Source organism: Pleurodeles waltl, chromosome 2_1 (assembly GCF_031143425.1).
Source record: "Pleurodeles waltl isolate 20211129_DDA chromosome 2_1, aPleWal1.hap1.20221129, whole genome shotgun sequence".
NCBI lineage: Eukaryota > Metazoa > Chordata > Amphibia > Caudata > Salamandridae > Pleurodeles > Pleurodeles waltl.
This window is the reverse complement of record NC_090438.1, coordinates 200,713,770-200,733,902: the sequence shown is the minus strand read 5'-3', so window position 1 is coordinate 200,733,902 and position 20,133 is coordinate 200,713,770. Positions and strand designations below refer to the sequence as shown.

General features: G+C 46.5%; 1 protein-coding gene across 3 annotated transcripts in view; it reads right to left on the bottom strand.

Annotated features, from left to right (window-relative positions):
- The window catches only part of CD99L2 (CD99 molecule like 2), a 584,389-nt gene that overhangs the window by 425,176 nt on the left and 139,080 nt on the right, over window positions 1–20,133 (bottom strand). For all 3 annotated transcript variants that reach the window (XM_069212400.1, XM_069212402.1, XM_069212401.1), the window contains exon 2: window positions 10,986–11,048. In XM_069212400.1, coding sequence (XP_069068501.1) covers window positions 10,986–11,048 — 63 coding nt within the window. The remainder of the gene's footprint in view (window positions 1–10,985; window positions 11,049–20,133) is intronic.

Here is a 20,133-nt window from a genome sequence, read left to right as displayed (position 1 = left end):
GGACTCTGGGCAAATCACTTATCTCCCTGTACCTACAATACAGTGCCTGGAGACCCTCACAGGTCATTTGCCGCGCTTTACAAATCCTGGAATTATTTATAATTATTTACATCACACAAGTTAGGTCGGGCACCACCAGCAAGTTTGGTGCGACCCAGTCAACTAACTTGTGGAATAATTGTGTGTGCTCTAGGAAAACATGCCACTGAAACATATGCTTCTCACCTCTGACTAGCTGGAAATGTTTTTCTATATAGCAGAGACATGGGCTTCTTGCGACTCAAACCCTGAATTAGGGGCAGTCTGCCCAAATGGGTATGGAATCCTGCACCTACCATGGGTCAGCAGGATGGTTGATGGATTTGAAATAATAAACAAAAGATCTATCACTCTAAAACCTTTGCAACTAGGGAAGAGCTCTTTGGGTTCTCCGGCACTCTATCTGCTTCCATACTCAATTGCTGATATATTTTATCATTGGAACAGGCCCTTTTTGCAGGGTTATCCCCAAACTTTTTGCCTCCTTCCTCCTATTTGTTTTACCTGTTTTTGTTGGCTTTAGGACTCTTGGCATGTTACCACTGCTAACCAGTGGTAAAGTGCAAATGCTCTCTGTCTAAATTGTATTAGTGACTGGTTTATCCATGATTGGCATATCTTATTTACTAGTAAGTCTCTAGTATGGTGCACTAGGTGTGCCCATTGCCTGTAAATTAAATGCTACTAGTGGGCCTTCAGCACTGATTGGGCTACCCACATGAGTAGTCCTGGAAACATGTCTCAGACCTGCCATTGCAGTGCCTCTGCGTGCAGTTTCAAACTGTAATTTCGACCTGGCAAGTGCACCCACTTACCAGGGACAAACCTTCTCTTTTACTACACGTAAGTCAGCCCGAAAGTAGGCCCAAGGCAGCCCCACAGACAGGGTGTAGTGTATTGAAATGGTAGGACATATACTGGTGTGTTTTACATCTCCTGATAGTAAAATACTGATAAATGTGTTTTTCACTATTGTAAGGCCTATCTCTCCCATAGAGTAGCATGGGTATGGCCCTGAAATATGTTTTAAGTGTAATGTCCTATTGGGAGCAGATAGAGATTTGGAGTTTGGGGTCTCTGAACTCACAATTTAAAAATACAACTTTTGGTGAAGTTGGTGTTTGAACTGAGAGTTTGAAAATGCCATTTTTAGAAAGTATGCATTTTCTTGCTTACCTTTTCTGTGTATCTGCCTGTCTGCTAAATACACAACTGGGTCAAGGTGACAGTTGGGCAGTTTGTGAATTCACTCCAGACAGTCACACAAAGGGAGCTGAGGTGTGCCCTGCATTTCCTGATGGATCTCCTTGAGCTAAAGTGGTAGGAGGAACTGGCACCTGCACTTGAATTGAACTGTGCCTGCCCTCATACAAAGCAGTCTTCAACCCCATGGAGTGTGTCTGGGGCCGGGGCAGCGAAAGGACTGCCACTCTGCCTGCTGCTTTGTTGTGCTGGCTTGCTGCTTGCTACTTCTGTCCTGAGAGTGAATGGACTGGACTTTGCTTTCTACATCCTTATTTCCAAGGGCTTGAGTTGAGTTTGTCTCCTGTTAAGAAGTCTCAAGAACATCAAAGAATTAATCTGCCAGCACCTGGGCCCCTCTACTAGGAGCCCTGTCCTGCCAAGTGGTGCCAAATCCAGTCTGTGCCCTTGAAGAGGTTATTGGTGCTAAAAAAAAGAAAATCCATGCATCGACTCTTGGCGTCATTCCCAACTGACGCACTGCTGTAAGGATTTGATGCACCACGGCTGCCTGCACCAGAGCCCGGTCCCCAATTGATGCAATGACTAAGGTTTTCCCCGCAGGCTCCAGCTTTCTGTTACAGCGCGTTAGGAGATCCATTGCTGTGTGAGTTTCGAGTACCTTATCTCTAAAGTTCACAACACATCCTCCCGACTTCAATGCAGCGTCTGCTTCATCGCTGTAAGATAGACGCATTGCAGCTTGACTTTCGATACATCATCAATGCATCGCCCCTGGGTGCCATTTTCTTCATCATCACAGTAAAGAACCGTTGCTTCATGCCGCAAGCAACACATCACCTCCCCTGTGGCAGTAAGGTCCTCATCCTCGGCAACACCCCGTCCGCCTGGGACGACTCCTGGTGGCCCACGGCCCTCGGCACCGCACCGACCCCCGCAGACCACGCCCACAACCTCGGCTTCATCTTGGACCCCCTTCTCACCATGACCAAGCAAGTCAACGCCGTGTCCTCCGCCTGCTTCCTCACGCTCCGCAAGATCTTCCGCTGGATCCCCGCCGACACCAGAAAAACCGGGACCCACGCCCTCGTCACGAGCCGCCTGGACTACGGCAACACCCTCTACGCTGGGACCACCGCCAAACTCCAAAATCGCCTGCAACGCATTCAAAACGCCTCAGCCCGCCTCATCCTCGACGTACCCCGCAACAGCCACATCTCCGCACACCTGAGACACCTGCATTGGCTCCCAGTCAGCAAAAGGATCACCTTCCGACTTCTCACCCACGCACACAAAGCCCTCCACGACAAGGGACCGGAATACCTCAACAGACGGCTCAACTTCTACGTCCCCACCCGCCCCCTCCGCTCCTCTGGCCTCGCACTCGCCGCCGTCCCTCGCATCCGACGCTCCACGGCGGGTGGGAGATCTTTCTCCTTCCTGGCGGCCAAGACCTGGAACTCCCTCCCCACCAGCCTCAGGACCACCCAGGACCACTCCGCTTTCCGGAGACTCCTAAAGACCTGGCTGTTCGAGCAGCGATAACCACCCCCTTTGTCCCTAGCGCCTTGAGACCCGCACGGGTGAGTAGCGCGCTTTATAAATGCTAATGATTTGATTAAGGAGTCAACGCAACATCTCCCCTGCCTAGCAGTAAGGAACCAACACAGCACCTGCTCTGCAACAGTAAGCAACCAACGCATCTCTGGCTCTTTCAACACATCACCTCCCCTGCATTGTCTTTGTTTTTGACATATCTTAGGTTCTTTGCCTCAGCCAAGCGCTTCACTGATTTCAAGGAAATACAATCACATTTAATCTTTTAAAAGGGATATCTTTCCACTTGTACATTGGATTTTTATTGGTTTGGTCTTGTTTTACTCAAATATTGGCTATTTTTCGGTGGTGGTGGGGGTGTGGGGGGTGTCTGTGTGTGATTGTGTCTTGTACAAATACTTTACACATTGTCTCTGAGATAAGCCTGACTGCTTGAACCAAGCTACCAAGGGGATGCGCAGGCGTTATTTTAGCTGTGTGACTCCCTCACCCCGACTAGATTGAGGGTCACTCTTTTCACAGGGTTCAAACCACTGCCAACTAGAGACCCAATTTCTAACACTGGTGATCAGCGGTGGGATAGGACTTGTATTTGTACCTGACATCCAGTGATTGGTGTGCACTCCCTGCAGATCGCAGGCCATTACACCCAGACATATTCGTTTGATTTTTGTCTTTTTGCAACTTTCGAGTTTTGGCCACAATCATGTCTCAGGCTGGTAAACTATCAGCTGTAGCTGCAGAGTTGGTGATTGAGCAGGAGAGGTTGGAAACCTATACAGTGACTCAGCTCAAAACATTCTGCAGGAAGTTCAAGTGACCTTTCAAAGGCCTCGCTAGGAAGGAGAAGCTGCAAAAGGCACTGAGGGCCTGGTTGGCAGCCAGGAAAGCTGGTGAACACACAGAGTTTGGGAATGATGTTGTAGAGAATTAGGAACAAAGTATGCACCTGGGGTGGCTGGAGGAATTAGCATGGCCTGCGAAGGGTGGGGGGGGGGGCAGCCTGAATGGTGGATGAGCTCCCTCTAGTGCTGGCAGCACTGTTTTGTCTCCAGGTCTCTCTCCAGAGGAGCTGGAGAATAGGCGTAGAGCTAGGAAGCTCCAGTTGGAACTAGCGAGACTGAAAGCAGAGTCAAACAAAGATGGAGAAAAAGGAAATGATGCTAGCTCATGAGCTGAAATTGAGAGAGCTGGATATGACGGCCAAGAGGGCTGAGTTCAGCTCAGATGGTGGCAGTGAAAGTTCCATGGCAGTACTGAAGAAAAGGTCCACATACCCAGAGAATTGGTTTCTAAGGAGATTAGTGACATACACCAGTGGGCTCAGGCATATAAGGTAGTTCCAGAGGTGGGCAGGGTCCCTGTGGTGGATTGGGGAACTGGCACAGGGAGTCATATTCATGGTGGTGGGAGGGGCACTCTACTGGCTCTGAAACTGAGTGACAAGGAGCGGTGTACCCCCATGGAGGAAGCACTGGTATGGGAGTATGGAGTCACTCCAGAGATGGGTAGGTTGAGTTTGAAGGGCAGTCACATCCTTTCCAGGGAGTAGGAAGATGGGGTGGGAGGGGACAGAGGCCCAGTGTACCACATCTTCAGCCCCAGTGCTTGGATTGCTCTGGGGGAGGGGGGGCACAGGCAAGGGGACCGGGCCTGTACCAGGGACCATCCACTGAGATGGGAGTTCCATATTGTCAGGAGAACTTGGGGGGGTGGGGAAGCAGATGTCACAAGCATCCCACCAGTTCTGGTGTCTGGCAGCACCACTCCAGAGAGGAGCATGCAGAAGACCAGATGGAAAGGTGAGAAGGGGAGACAGTACCCTGAGGAAGAACCAATGGGTCAGGGGTTGCCTGCTCTGAGGTCAGAGCACCCCAGGAATGACCTTGGTGACACCACTTTTGGCTTGGGAGGGCGTGATGCTCTGTCAGATGGACAGGGGTCATAAGACCTGCCCCAGGCAGACTCTCACACAACACATGAGAAATTAGTTTTCCTGGGGGGGGGGGGGTGGTGGTGCGGTTGTACTCCCATGCTCAGCCTAAGGGTACAGACCCTAGGTTGAGGGAGCAGTTGCAGGATAGCACTCATGAACTACTGAAAGAATTGTGCAGAGCGGCTGGCACAAGCATAAGGACAGTTCTGGATTTTGGAAGTACCACTCCCAAAAAGAGGGTACAGAGCCCTGAGAGTGGGCGGGGGGGCTGGGGGTGGTCGACACGCCTGGACTCCTGTCTGGCCTACGGGTACAGACCCTGGGCTGGAGGACTAGTCTCAGGATACCATCTCTGAACTGGTGGGAGAGCGGACAAAGGGTGCCAGTCACCTGCAGCTACCGCCCCCCACTCTGAGAAACTACAGACGTTATAGAGCCCCGAAAGGGCGGAGGCCTGGCTCTCATCACTGGCAGCTATCAGTGTCATAGTGCCATAGAACTGGAGTTCGCCCCTGCTGTTGTGGGCCAGGGACCATGTTCTATCACCCTAAGCAGGGAAGCCCATCAAGGTATTGATTGGTCCATCCTGCCTTTGGGCGGGAAGGGGGTTGTGTTCGACCTGGCCCTTTTTGCAGGGCTATCCGCAAATGTTTTGCCTCCTTCTTCCTATTTTTTCTGATCTGTTTTTGTTGACTTTAGGACTCTGGGCACTTTACCACTGCTAACCAGTGCTTAAGTGCATATGCTCTCTGACTAAATTGTACTGGTGATTGGTTTCTCCATGATTGGCATATCTGATGTACTAGTATGTCCGAAGTATAGTGCACCAGGTGTGCCCAAGGCCTGTAAGCCAAATGCTACTAGTGGGCCTCCAGCACTGATTGGGGCACCCACATGTGTAGCCCTGCAAACATGTCTCAGACCTGCCATTGCAGTGTCTGTGTGTGTTATTTTAAACTGCCATTCCGACCACTTGCGAGGCCCAAACCTTTCCTTTTGCTACATGTAAGTCACCCCTACAGTAGGCGCAAGGCAGCCCCATGGACAGGGAGCCGTATATTTGAAAGATAGGTCATGTACTGGTGTGTTTTACATGTCCTGATAGTGAAATTCTGCCAAATTTGGTTTTCACTACAATAAGGCTTATCTCTCCCCTGGGGATTGTCTTGAAATATGTTTTAAGTGTAACTTTCCATTGGGAGCAGATAGAGATTTGGAGTTTGGGGTCTCTGAACTCACAATTAAAAATACAATTCAAAAACCAACTTCACCAAAAGTTGTAAGTTGGAAAATGCCACTTTTAGAAAGTGGGCATTTTCTTGCTTAACCATTCTGTTCTGCTGATGCTCAGAACGACAGCTGGGCCATTTGTAAATTCACTTTAAACAGTCACACAAAGGGAGAGGAGGTGTGCCCTGCATTTCCTGATGGGTCTTCCTCAGTTAAGAGTGGTGGGCGGAGCTGACACCTACACCTGAATAGGGCTGTGCCTGACTCACACAAAGCAGTCTCTAACCCAGTGGGGCCAGGGCAAGAAAAGGCAGGGTCTTGTGCACTACAGACTTCTATCTGACGTTTGCCTACTTCAAAGACAGAAATGGGTATAAGTACTGGACCTCTGACACCACAAAGTTAGAAAACTTCTGGACTAAGGACATGCTGCCAGGAAGAAGAACTGGATGCTGTGGGAGGGACTCCCACTGTGCCTGTAGCTTTCTTGTGCTGGCCCGCTGCTTTTGTCTTGGGAGGGAAAGGACTGGACTTTGCTTTCTTCATCCTGCTTTCCAAGGTTCTCTAAGGGCTTGAGTGGAGCTTGCCTCCTGTTAAGAAGTCTCAGTGACATCAAAGACTTCATCTGCCAGCACGTGGGCTCCTCTGTTGAGAGCCCTCTCCTGTCAATTGGTGCCAAATCCAGTCTGGGCTCTTGAAAGAGGTTTCTGGTGCTACATGTTGAAAATCCATGCATCAACTCACTTGGTCATTCTGAACCGACATATCGCTGTAAGGATTTGATGCATCGCCACTGCCCACACCGGATCGTGGTCCCCACTTGACACAATGACCACCATATCCATGCAGGCCCCAGCTTTCCACCACAGATCCACCACTGTTTGAGTTTCGAGCACCGCATGACACACCTCCCTGACTCCGATGCAGTGCCTGCTTCATTGCTGAGATCGATGCATCATCCCTGATCGCCATTTTCTTTATCGACAAAGCACTATTTTCCTATAGTCTTTCAGGTTGAGCCACCTGCTTACACAGGGGTCCAAGCTCTTAAAAAGCACATTCTGTCTCGTGCCTGGGAAAATTACCCCACTTAGTCACTCAGAGACACTTGATGTTGTACCCAGGACCAATTACTCAAGCTCTGTGGTAGAAGAGTATGATAATTATTACACTTGGATCACCAGGTAGATACTGTTAAAAAAGACAACTCCTCGGTTCGATCCATTTGTACCGTGGTATAATGAAAATCTAAGAGATGCCAAGCATCTCTGTAAAGACGCTAAAAGAACTTGAAGCAACAACTATTTTATAGAGGGAAAAACTAGAACTTAAGAAAGCTTTGAAAAATTATACAAAAATTGACCAGAGCGGCAAATTCCAAGTACTTTGAGAAATAAATCTCAAGGGCACCCAATGTGGTCAGGAAAATGTTTTTTATTTCCCAGACATTATCCATTCCTGCTTGCACTTCACAGATCTGATTAAGATGAGGGGATCATCCCCAGACAGACTCCTCAGTCAAAAGTATAGACGTTCTAGGACTGATGACAACAGCAGAGTTTATTAGGACTGCCAAGGGTATCCTGTCGGGCTGCTCAAAATAAGGGAGGGATCAGGAGGAATTATGGTCCAGTGTATATCCTCCAAATAGAAACATCAAAAATTAGTGATACACTGTTCCAACCATGCAAACCAGAAAATAGTGACCGGGGTCCTAACTTCTAGGAGCAAGCGGCCTCACACACCCATAGGGTGTCATGCTTCATCATAGGCACTGCTCCTCGTCAGACCGGCGCTGCAATGTCTGACGGGCACCACCCCTGATGGGGGGGCTCTTTGCCGGAGATCTTTTTATGTGGTGGTGCCGTGACCCCAAGGGTGATTAAAGTGTCGATGGAGATCAGAAAAAAATGTGGTATTAAAATTGACTCTCACAACCGCCACTGAGACAGTAGAATTTATTGGACCAGATGGACGGTCAGGGCCAAGGTTAAAAAACAAAGTCAAAAGAGTGAATAAAGAAACTAAGATCAATCACTCTTATTGTGGAAAAGAGTTTTATTTTACATCTCAAAGAGAGGAGTCTGGAAAATCACCAGAATCTAACCTCTCATGGGTCAACATGTTTCGCATCCTGGTGGTCCAACGGATCCAGTGATGCTGCATCAGGACCTTATGTAACTATATGTATCTCCTAAATGATAAGGGCCACATATATTTCAAAACAAGGTATATAAGTTACTATAGACCAGCAATTTGCTGGGGGAAGTAACATTCACTTACATGAATATGGAACCACTGGTTCCTAACTCGTGCCCGTCCTAAACTGGAAGACGAGCATCCTAGGAATACACAGACCAATGGTATCTTCGGGAACCACGGACCGGGGTAGGTTTCCTCCTGGCCCAAGCAGCTGTATCCAACGTCATTTAGCGCTGGACCATTGGTCTGTGTATTCCTAGGATGCTCGTGCGGGTGCCACCAGCACTTATGGATGGAGACTGGCACTTATTTTTCTGCATCAGATATTTATCGAGAGCAAGAAAGCAAAAAAACACAGAAATCTTAAAAACAGAAGACGAGAAGTCGGAAAACCATCGTACAGCAGGAAAGAAGGAACCCAAAAAAGAAAAACACATGGGCAGGGAATGTCTGGTGGAGAAATATAAAGGCTTGAGGTGGATTTAAGACTAACAGCCCTGGTATTTGGTGTGACAATGATTAATTGAACTGGCCGTTGACTTCTGAACAGAGTTTTACAAATTAAGCTCTGCACATAATCATTTTCTTTTTTTTTCTTTTTAACTACATGTACCCTTGGCTGTTCGCTTCTAATTCCCTAGAGTATGTATACTCACAAACATTTTCTCAGGAGCCACGCAGTATGGTTTGTGATGTGACCGAGGGTCACATTGATGCCATAGAGTGGCGAGGTGGGGTGGTAGGGTTGTAAGGTGGATGTTGGGGAAGTGAAGGGTATTACATCTAGGGCCTAATTTATGACGCTCTTGAGCCACCAGAGCGTCACTTTTAGTGACACTCCGGTGGCGCTGTGCCCTGCTCCATATCTACAAGGTGGCATTAAGCCACTTTACATGGCTTAACAAGCCTTGTAAAAATTGAGTTGCACCAACGCAGTTTTCTGTGGCAAAGGGGCGTGCAATGAGTGTTGCTGTGGGAGTACCTACACAACACCCATTGCTTTTTGATGGTACCCCAGATTTAGAAGAAATAGTAACCCTGAGCCAGCGCCAAAAACTAACGCTACCCCTGGGGTAGCATTAGAGTGGCGCAACGAGAAGAAATACTTTTATTTCTCCTTGTGTTTTGCTCTTTCTATCTGTGATGCCTTCTGCAAATCGCCATTAATGATTTATGATTAAAGGTAACTCTTCCTGCACATAAACAAATCACCCCGCAGCGCAGGCATCCTTGTGCCATGGTGCAAGGTTGGCTGTGTTGGTGCTAGGCAGCTGATTTAGCTCCAACGCGGGGGGAAAACTCAGGGATGCGCCGTATTCCTGTAAATGACGCAGCTCAGTGCAGAAATATTGCATGCAGCGCCATTTCCTTCTAAAGGAGGCCCCAAGTGTCTAAATTGCACAATGTGAAACAAGAAACTTGAGTGTAAATCCCAGTTTCTACACTTAACCAAATTGGGTGATGCTAGGCAATTATTTTATTTCACTTTACCTCCCTTTTTCCTTTTGTCTTCTTTATCACAAATGAGGACCTTGAAATACATGACTTCAGGATGAGCACTGTACAGAACCTTCTGTGTCTGATTTAGCAAACTATAACGTTGTTCATGTATAAAGAGTTCACATAACAACCTTGGTTCACAATTTAGTTTGTCAGGCTGGTTGGATGAATGAAAGTTTCTAAATTAATTTTTGAAAACTTTAACTTAAAAAACAAATACTTCTCAATGCACTGGTATAATCTTGGGTACTAAGGTGAAACGATTCTGCATGTTAATAAAATGCACTTTTTGAATTTCCAAACAGACGTTATCATACTTTTATACTTTTGCTGCTAGATATCTATCAATTAAAGTGTTTTTAAATTAAGAGGTGCAGCACACACTAGTTACTTCCTTTCTTCAAATTCAATTAGCCTTTAAACAAATAATTGCCCATTTATTTAACATTTTTAGTGTTAGTGCTGAGTCCAGTAAACAGCAGCACAGGGCTTCTGTTGACCAGGGGGCCCTTGTAAAGGTCAGGAGGGCCGCATGTGCCCCCCGAGCCGTACTCTGAGTATCACTGCCCTAGAGTAACTCATTTAACTTTCCTCGTCCATTATTCTGTTTTTTTTTGCTATAACGTATATAGGGTTAGTGCCCTTAGTCTTCGTGCAGATTACACATTTTATTATGAAAAACACAGCTCTTCAGTTTTTGTTTTAAATTATTTTCTTTTAGAAATCAAAACATGTGAATACCGTATATTATAGGTTTAAATGCTTTTGATTTTATGTTTAGAATGTACTTAAATGTAGTATACCTCTATTGGTACCAGTGGAGTGCGAAAAACCGAGTAATTTCCTTCCATTTAATTATGCGAAATTTCAGTGACATTACACAAACTTACATATATACTTACAAAATTCGTCATTTTGCATATATTTGTCCTTGCTTCAAATTTGGCACAATGACGCGCTTTAACACAGCACAGTGAATCACGCCTGTTTATGTTCTATTACTCCCATGCGTTTGTGGTAAAAATTTTATCCCGGGTGGGAATTAATTACTAAAGCATGGCTTAAATTTAGGTATTTCAAATTAAAAGCATAATGCGAAATTCCTGAAATCACACCGGGGTAATTGAAATGTCACCCACGCCTAATCTGCACTTTTAAACACTAGTACATTAGCTTGAAGATGCACACGGATGTTACTTTGCCACAATGCCACTGGTCCTCCTGTATTGGTTGTATCCTGGTATAAATACTGTATTTATGCACAAAATTAGAAATATGCAGAAATAAAAAATAAAAATCATATTTTGGTGCTACTTACGTTTTTTTACGGTATCATCCAGTGCATCTTCTAAACTAAACTCATCATAGTCTCCACCGTAAGCTGTAACACAAGAACACACATTTACTTGTCTTTATTGTCTCTATATTTCCACACATACCAATGTTTAAAATGCAAATGAAGTAGAAAATTAAACACTAGCCTCACAACACAAATACTATTGCACACTCATGCATCATTGAATCTCTGACCCCTCCGCTGCCCCATGTGTAACAAGCTAACTACTGCTTGTAACTCAAGAACTGAACCATCAGCACCCCGGACCATATGTTCTTTCTAGAGCCTAGACCCTCGGGCTCCTCCTGAGTCTGCTGTGCCGATGTTCAGCAGAAGCCCTTGTCATGGGTTAAAACATAAGTTTCTTGAACTTCATCTACAGCAAAATATGTGGCCGGTGGAATCCAGATGCCTTTGATCCCTGGAGGATATATGTAAAAAATTAAAAAAAAAAAAAAAAAAGACGGATCGTGGTCCTAGGCAAGACAAGTATTCGGCATGCCATTAGATGCAAATTAATCATGACCATCCTGTGATCGGAAATGGTCTCGGTAGATCCAGAGGGAAGATCTGAGGAGTCAGCTACAGAATCCAACATCTTCTGAGATATTTGTAAAGATTGAACTGAGAGCTGTGACTGCAAGGCCAATAGGGAGACATTGGTAAACGCAATCTCTGCTTCTGTACCTGAAATACTTAATTCACTATCAATTATGAGCAATTGCCAGGGAAACAAATGCCATGTGGATTGTGTTACAGACCAACACCATAGATGTAGAGGACACCAACCTCATTATAAACAAGCAGACACTGGTATAGTAGGTGCTTAATATAAGAAAGTGCACTTTAATCTTATGAGCAAAAGAGGAAGGCGTTTTGAAGGTCAAGACTGAACTCCAATTAAAATCAGAACAATTTGTATCAATTACAGGATTTTCAAGAAGGCTGAATTGGAGATTTGCAACGTGCCAATGAAACTTAAAAACTAACTATTAAAATGAGGCTCATTAGCTTGTTCGCTGGGATGAAACATACTTTGAAGGGTTTGGCAAAGTTGCATGTGGATTTAAGGTTAGAAAGTGTGCCTCCTTCTCACAGCAGACGACATAACAGAAGGAGTGACTATATCATCTAATACAGAAGAAATAGTCTTGCAATCAAAGGTTTCAGTTTTCCATGAAAAACTCCCCCTACAATAGTCTCCAAACAGATGGAATGAGCTAATTAAGACAGACAGAAACCTGACTGAAGCACAAACCCAGAAGAACAGAATTTCTGCTACTCACCCATAGCAACAATCAGTCCAAACCTGGCTCAACGACATGAACCAGGATAGATACTAACCCCAACTTCGCACAATGTCAAGTCACTCACATTCACCCTAGACAACAACCTCAAAGTCAAGGAAGACATTGGCAAGAAACCCAAGATGGCTCGCTACCAGCACTATCTACTAAAGAGAGTGAAACCATTCCTCCCAAAAAGCAACATCAGAGTCGCAGTGCTTTCACAAATGGTTGATGCAGTGTCTGCTCGACAACCTCTAAGATTCTACACTTGCTTCCCAGACTCCACAGTGGCACTTTTTAAGGGCACCCTATACACCCCAGCATGCCTTGTCAAGTGCCCAAAGATATATGATCACATCATCTCCATCCTAGTGGAAAGCTACAGACTCCTCTTTCCAGCTTGGACCATCATCAAACTGAGGTGCATCATCTACAAAGCCATCACAACCAGCATCTCTGCCTATCTGACTATTAAGATCAACACCTTCAGCAGCTCGTGGCACAACTATAGCAAGGAAACAGTCAGGTTAGAGACAAGAGTATAACAGACAATGTAGCCCTTCTCTACCTCTGCATCCAGGAGCATAAACATCACTGTATCGATCTAAAAAACGCCCACTAGTTTATGAAAGAGCTGAAGGCACACATCACCATCACAAACCATTAGCAGTGCAGTTACACGCAGAAACCATTACTTCCACCAATCACTTGTTGACTCCATCTTTACCCTTGACTGATCAGAGCTCCTCTGCCTTTTGGCAAGAATCACACTGAACACATCACACATACAGATTAATCACTAGCCCTGAAACAAAAAATGGGTAGTAGTGGAATAAGCATCTGCATTTGTGAGCTAATCTATGTTGGAAGTACCATATGACCTCTGAAAGAAAGAATCCAGGAGCACATTAGGGCAATCCAAAACAATGATTCAAGACACCCACTAGCGGCATATTTCAACGTGACTCATAAAAGAATAGAAATTTTCGATCTCAAATTCCATGGACTAGATTTGGTGATAAACAAACCCAGAGGTGGTAATAAAATGGAGGCCCTGAGAAGATTGGAGAGTCAATGGATCATTTGTTTACAAGTTGTGGAGAAGGGATTAAATATGGACAAGGAACTACATATGTTTCTATAATGTTAAATATGGATGCTACTTACGGGATTTGTTTCTACATTTGGGTACACATTTGCTTTCAGCATTTCAACATTATTCATGCAGGTAGTCTTTATTTTTGTCAATATGCCTTTACTAGCTGTTTTGTTTGTGTGATACTCGTGCATTTAAATTGGATAATGATAAAGTCTTGGATCAACCTTTCTAAAATGTATCTTACCTATGAATAAAAACCAAGCCTGTCTATTTGTCTACTACAATATGGCTGCCACTCTGCATGCCGTTTTCTATCTAGTAATATAACCTAGTCCTTATTTTCTTTTATCTTCCACACATTATATGTGCAGTATTAACATGGACTGCTTTTTGGGCCATCTCTTTCCCTATTCATATCTGGAGGAACACAGGTTGTTCCCCGATGAACCTCAGGTGAGCGCAGTACAGCTTCATTAAGACTCCCGCACTTTGGTGGTATTACCTAATCAGTTAATCTGTTTTTGGGCTCTGAGGTCGACATAATCCAATATGGCCGCCACTTCTCATGCCCCTTCTTGTTATCCCTAAATACAGCATAATCCACTTTCTTTGTCCATGCACTGCATCCATACACAGTACAGCATTAATACGGGCTGCTCTTCGGTCCTTTTCTTCCACTATTACTCCACGCTTGGAGGGATGCTGTTTGACAACGCAATGGACTTCAGGTGGGCAAAGTACATCCTTCCTCTTTTTTTATTTACATTCTTGTACTTTGGCAGGACCTAACCCAGTATAACTTACTAGTGACCTTACGTGGATATTCATTACATGCTTTGTAGTAACGTGGGGGTTTCATTGCTTGCTATTGTTTTTTATCAGAGCAGACACATCATGGTTTGGCATGCTGACAGTGTTTCGTGACAAGACTTTTGGCCACCTTAATAAGGCATATTTGTTTATTTGTAGCAAGTAACTGGTATGTTCTTGGCCTAAGGGGTTGGCTGGAACTAAGATGGACTGTTACAGCACCAAGTTGTTCTATTGTCCTTATAGGCAAACTCACAAACAGACTACAGGTTTGTACTCAGGGAGCCTTTATGGGATATGTTCTTCGTTAGTGATAACAGGCTCTGACCTTTTGTGGCTACACGTAACTTTACTGGTGGGTTTGATTTGCTCTCCTTGTTCATTTGAGAATTATTCTGACGCAGTTTATCTCACCAGGATTTCTTAGACTTTTGTCTCAATTTTTCCCAGATGAGGACACCCTCCATTGGAACATAATATTCTATGAATTCTTTTGAGACCTTAAATGCTAGTAACCCATATCATTGCCTTTGTGACATTAATGTTTAAGTTAGTTGCTCTCATTTAAAACAGTGATCACCTTATTTGGGTTTTTGTATTTGATGCATGATTCACATTTCATATTCAAGGATTCACATGAACTTTTCGGTGTTTCAGATCAGGTTTGGATTTTTTTTACAGATGGTATTGGGTTGGACTTTTCGTCTCACAAACAATTGACTCGTTTTTGCGTTTTACTTTTTCTTCTTTGCGTATTCAAAAACATTCAAGATTCTTCACTGGCACATATAGAATTTTTACACAATTTCTTATTTTCTCTTAACTTTTTCTCTCTTTTCTCCGGAATCGACCTAGTAATGTGGATGTAGCATTTGTTTTCAACTCACTTTCTAAATGGTTTTTATTCCCATCACCTTTCATGTGTTACAATGTGAATTTTCTTATGCACTTTTTACAGCCTTAAAAAAGTCACTTTGGTGACTAAACATGTGCCGGCTGTTGTGGATTCATATGAAAAGTCAATAAAAGGACCTATTTCACCTAAGCTTTCTACGCATTCTCACTACAATGGGAATATTTACAATTTGCTGCTATTCACTAATCTAACCGTGTGCGGAAGGTTTATGCTGTCTAATAATCACTAGCCCTTGTTGACCTTGGTAATTATACCAGTACTGTGCCCTTCTTACATATGGGTAGGTATAAAACTGGAGTAAGCAGTCCATTATCCTTTGCAAACTGAGGTTCAGTCTTTGCTATACGCAGCAGGGGATCTATTCTGAGATTGGCTAGGTAAGGAACAGAAAGGGGGTGCTACAAACCCCAATTAAGTATTTATTGAATGCCTTGCCACAAAGGCAGTCTGCCCAACTACAAACATACAAAAAAAGAAACCAATATTGTGTTGTCTAAGAGAAACTGGCCACTAGCTATAACTGCACATACTTCATTAAAGATGTACCTATGGCACGGCCCATCTCGTGGATGTATAATGAGTAGAGGATTAAGGGCCAGATGTACCAAAGGATTTTACCCATTCTGTGTCTATGGGAAAAAGCTTTGGTACATATGGCCCTAAATGCTCGGAAGAGGAAGGTGAATGTAATAAAATGTAATGTCGTGATACCTCGTGAATACAGCACGACTTGTTTATTTTTCGGAGGCATTAGTCACAAGATTGAATGACATGGGATAGGGGAGAGTGAGAAAGATTTCAGAACTCCGCAGGGTAAGCAGTGTCTCCATATATACCTTCTCTTGCTAGCACGCAAGGAACAGTTCTGAAATGCTTAGTAGCGAAAGAAAAAATATTTTGTGTATAAGAAGTGGTTACCAAAATATATTCTGGTGTTATTAGAGGAATTGTTCAAAACCTTAAGGATGACAAAGTTAGCATTATTGTTTCTTATATATTACTTTAAAACTGTGCAGGTAATCTTAGAATTAAAAAATAAAGCTCCACATTCTTCACTTTCACACCTTAATTCTTCATAAATCTATTTTAGGATAGGGTGGCCGGTTCACAATCGGAACTTTCTTGAAACAGTACTAGCAACGACTAAAATGTGTAATTTATGAATGGGTTAAACGTGCCAGATTCACAAAAGGAATTAGCATTTAATTGGAAAATAAAGAAATTATGTATATTATATGCAAACCTGATTTTTAAAAAATCACACCGGAGGACGTAGACATGGGTAAGCAATACAAATGAAAGCACGCTCCCCACTTACCCACAAAATATACACAAACTAAAAGAACAAGTTTGACTCCTGCTTTGATTTTATACGATATCATTATAACCAAGAACATCTTTCCTTTACTACCGTGAGTTAACACCTGTAACGTTTTAATAACCATAAACTTTAAATAAAATATCTCAGAATTGACAACCCAAGGAAGTGAATATAATGATAAAAAAAAAAATAAAAAAAAAAAAAAGGAACCTGCAGCGCCAGTGGCGTACCATAAAAGGATGCCCTCTTTCCTCCAGCATGTAACAGGGGACCCTGAGCCTCCCATATCTCACACATATTCATTCGCTTTCTTCTGAATAGCCACCCCACAAGGATTGCCCTCCACCTGGGGCGGTTCCCCCACCTTTACCCCGGAGGCAGCAATGGCCTGCGTTCCGCTCCTGTGGAGAAGTGCCCAAAGCTGCCAGGCTACTGAGAACATGCACCGCGCTCCTCTCACACACTATGCGCCGTGTCCCATAACACGCTAACCGCACCCCGTGATCATAACACAGGACATGAAAATACTTCCCAAATAGGATCAAAACAGACAAATCACGTAATCTTCCAGTGCCTACCAACAATGAATGTCTCCATGTGTAACGTAACTGGTGCTCATGTAAAAGTGCTCATTGCCCCCTCATGGCGTCCTCCTCGTCCCAGTCCTAACAAATGAGACTGGGCCTCGCCTCGCCTCCTGCGCTTCTGCCCCCATTGTGCCCCTCTGATTGCTGTTTCCCCGATTGTATACTGTGCCATTAGTGTATTTGTGTGTCTGTTTTGAAATTGTGACTGTTTTAAAAAATTGTGCCTGACTTTTTTGCCTTGTTTTTCGTGTTTTCGCCCCTTGCTCTCCGCTCCCTGCCGCTGCCTCCCTGCGGCCCCGCCCCCCTCGCGCCCTCATTCGCCGCTCCCTCCCGCCTCCCAGCTGCTTCTCCCTCCCTTCTTAATGGCTGGCGCTGCGCTTTGCGAGTGAGCGACCTCTGACCTGTTTTTGGTCCAGAGCTCGCCCCCCACGTCCGCAGCACCAACCTGCTGTCTCCTGCCTCTGACCCCCGCCCACGCTGCTGCTAGCGTGTTCGAGGTCCTCCTCCACCCGCAGGCATCCTCCTGCGCCTCATCCCTGGTGTCTAGTGGGCTCTAGTAAGCTTCACTTGACCCGTGTGCCGCTTTCCGCCGTCGTCCTGTAAGTGTATTTCCTCATTCTCAGCGCCTTGCCTCCTTGCGCTTCTGCCCCCGTCGTGCCCCTTCTGTTTGTGCCACTTTTCGCCGTCCTGTAAGTGCGCTTTTACTGTTTTCAAGCGCCTCGCCTCCTGCGCTTCTGCCCCCGTTGTGCCCCTCTGATTGCTGTTTCCCCGATTGTATACTGTGCCACTAGTGTATTTCTGTGTCTGTTTTGAAATTGGGACTGTTTAAAAAATTTTGCCCGACTTTTTTGCCTTGTTTTTCGTGTTTTCGCCCCTTGTGCGCTCCCCCTTGCTCTCCGCTCCCTGCCGCTGCCTCCCTGCGGCCCCGCCCCCCTCGCGCCCCCATTCGCCGCTCCCTCCCGCCTCCCAGCTGCTCCTCCCTCCCCCCTCCCTTCTTAATGGCTGGCGCTGCGCGTCGCAAGTGAGCGACCTCTGACCTGTTTTTGGTCCAGAGCTCGCCCCCCACGTCCGCAGCACCAACCTGCTGTCTCCTGCCTCTGACCCCCGCCCACGCTGCTGCTAGCGTGTTCGAGACCCTCCTCCACCCGCAGGCATCCTCCTGCGCCTCATCCCTGGTGTCTAGTGGGCTCTAGTAAGCTTCACTTGACCCGTGTGCCGCTTTCCGCCGTCGTCCTGTAAGTGTTTTTCCTCATTCTCAGCGCCTTGCCTCCTTGCGCTTCTGCCCCCGTCATGCCCCTTCTGTTTGTGCCACTTTTCGCCGTCCTGTAAGTGCGCTTTTACTGTTTTCAAGCGCCTCGCCTCCTGCGCTTCTGCCCCCGTTGTGCCCCTCTGATTGCGGTTTCCCCGATTGTATACTGTGCCATTAGTGTATTTCTGTGTCTGTTTTGAAATTGGGACTGTTTTAAAAAATTGTGCCCGACTTTTTTGCCTTGTTTTTCGTGTTTTCGCCCCTTGTGCGCTCCCCCCTTGCTCTCCGCTCCCTGCCGCTGCCTCCCTGCGGCCCCGCCCCCCTCGCGCCCCCATTCACCGCTCCCTCCCGCCTCCCAGCTCCCAGCTGCTCCTCCCTCCCCGCTCCCTTCTTAATGGCTGGCGCTGCGCGTCCGCGCCTGGACCGCACCCAGCGCCACCCCCCCTGGTCCTCATGCCCCCCGCACCTCCTGCTTCCGATACTCTGCCCGCGAACTCCTTGCCCTCAATCCTGGCCCCTCCACAGAGTGCTTCCTGGCCACCCCGAAGCACACCAAAGGACCTTTTTCCTGCCGCACCTGCAACTTCTCCTGCAACAGAACTACGAAGCCAGCAACAACCAATACAAACCACCTGCACTGCATCCTCCTCAACACACGCTCCGCACGAAAACACGCCATCGAGCTCTGGGACCTGCTCGACACCACCGCCCCAGACGTGGCCTTCCTGACCGAGACCTGGTGGAACGACTCTTCGGCCCCTGACATCGCCATCGCCATACCTGACGGATACAAGATCACCAGAAGAGATCGCACCCTCGGAATCGGCGGAGGGATAGCCATTGCCCACAAATCCACCCTCAAGATCCACACCCACACGGACGACACCCTCAGACAGCCGAACACCTCCACTTCCAGATTCACACGGACCCCAACACTACCCTCAGAGGAACTCTCATATACCGCCCCCCAGGACCAAGAGCCCCCTTCAGCGACACCGTCTACGACCTCGCAAGCACCCACGCCCTCACCTCTCCAGACTACATCCTCCTGGGAGATCTTAACTTCCACCTGGAAAACAACAACGACGCCAACACCGCATCACTGACCACCAACCTCCTCAACCTCGGACTCCGTCAGCTGGTCAACACTCCCACCCACATCGCCGGACACACGCTTGACCCACTCTTCACCTCAAGCAACCACATCTCTTTCAGCCACACCTCCGAACTCCACTGGACCGATCATCACTGCGTCCACTTCTCCTTCAAGAAAAACACCGAACACCACCGCATCCCTCTACCGCCTCACCGCCGCTGGGGAAAAGTCACCAACGACCAACTAACCAGCACACTCGCCAAAAACCCACCACCCGAACCCACCGACCCGAGCACCGCCGCCATCAACCATCAATGGATCCTCAACTGCGCCAACACCTTAGCCCCACTCAAGAAACCCACCGCCAACCAAGAAAAGAAAAAACCAGCATGGTTCACAGCCGAACTGACCACCTCCAAACGCACCTGCCAGAAACTCAAGAAGAAATGGATCCTCGAGTGCACACCCGACAACCTTGCCACCCTCAAGGACGCCAACCGTGAACACCACCAACGGATCCGACTCGCCAAGCGCGCCCACTTCACAGAACGCCTCAACAACAACGCCCACGACTGCAAAGAACTCTTCTGCATCGTGAAGGAGCTCTCCAACCCTAACGCCAACGTCAACGACGTCCCTCCCTCCCAGAAACTCTGCGACGATCTCTCCACCTTCTTCCACCAGAAAATCACAGCCATCCACGATAGCTTCAACACCGCACCTCCGCCAGACCCCACCCCCGACGACTCCTCCCACGCCTGCC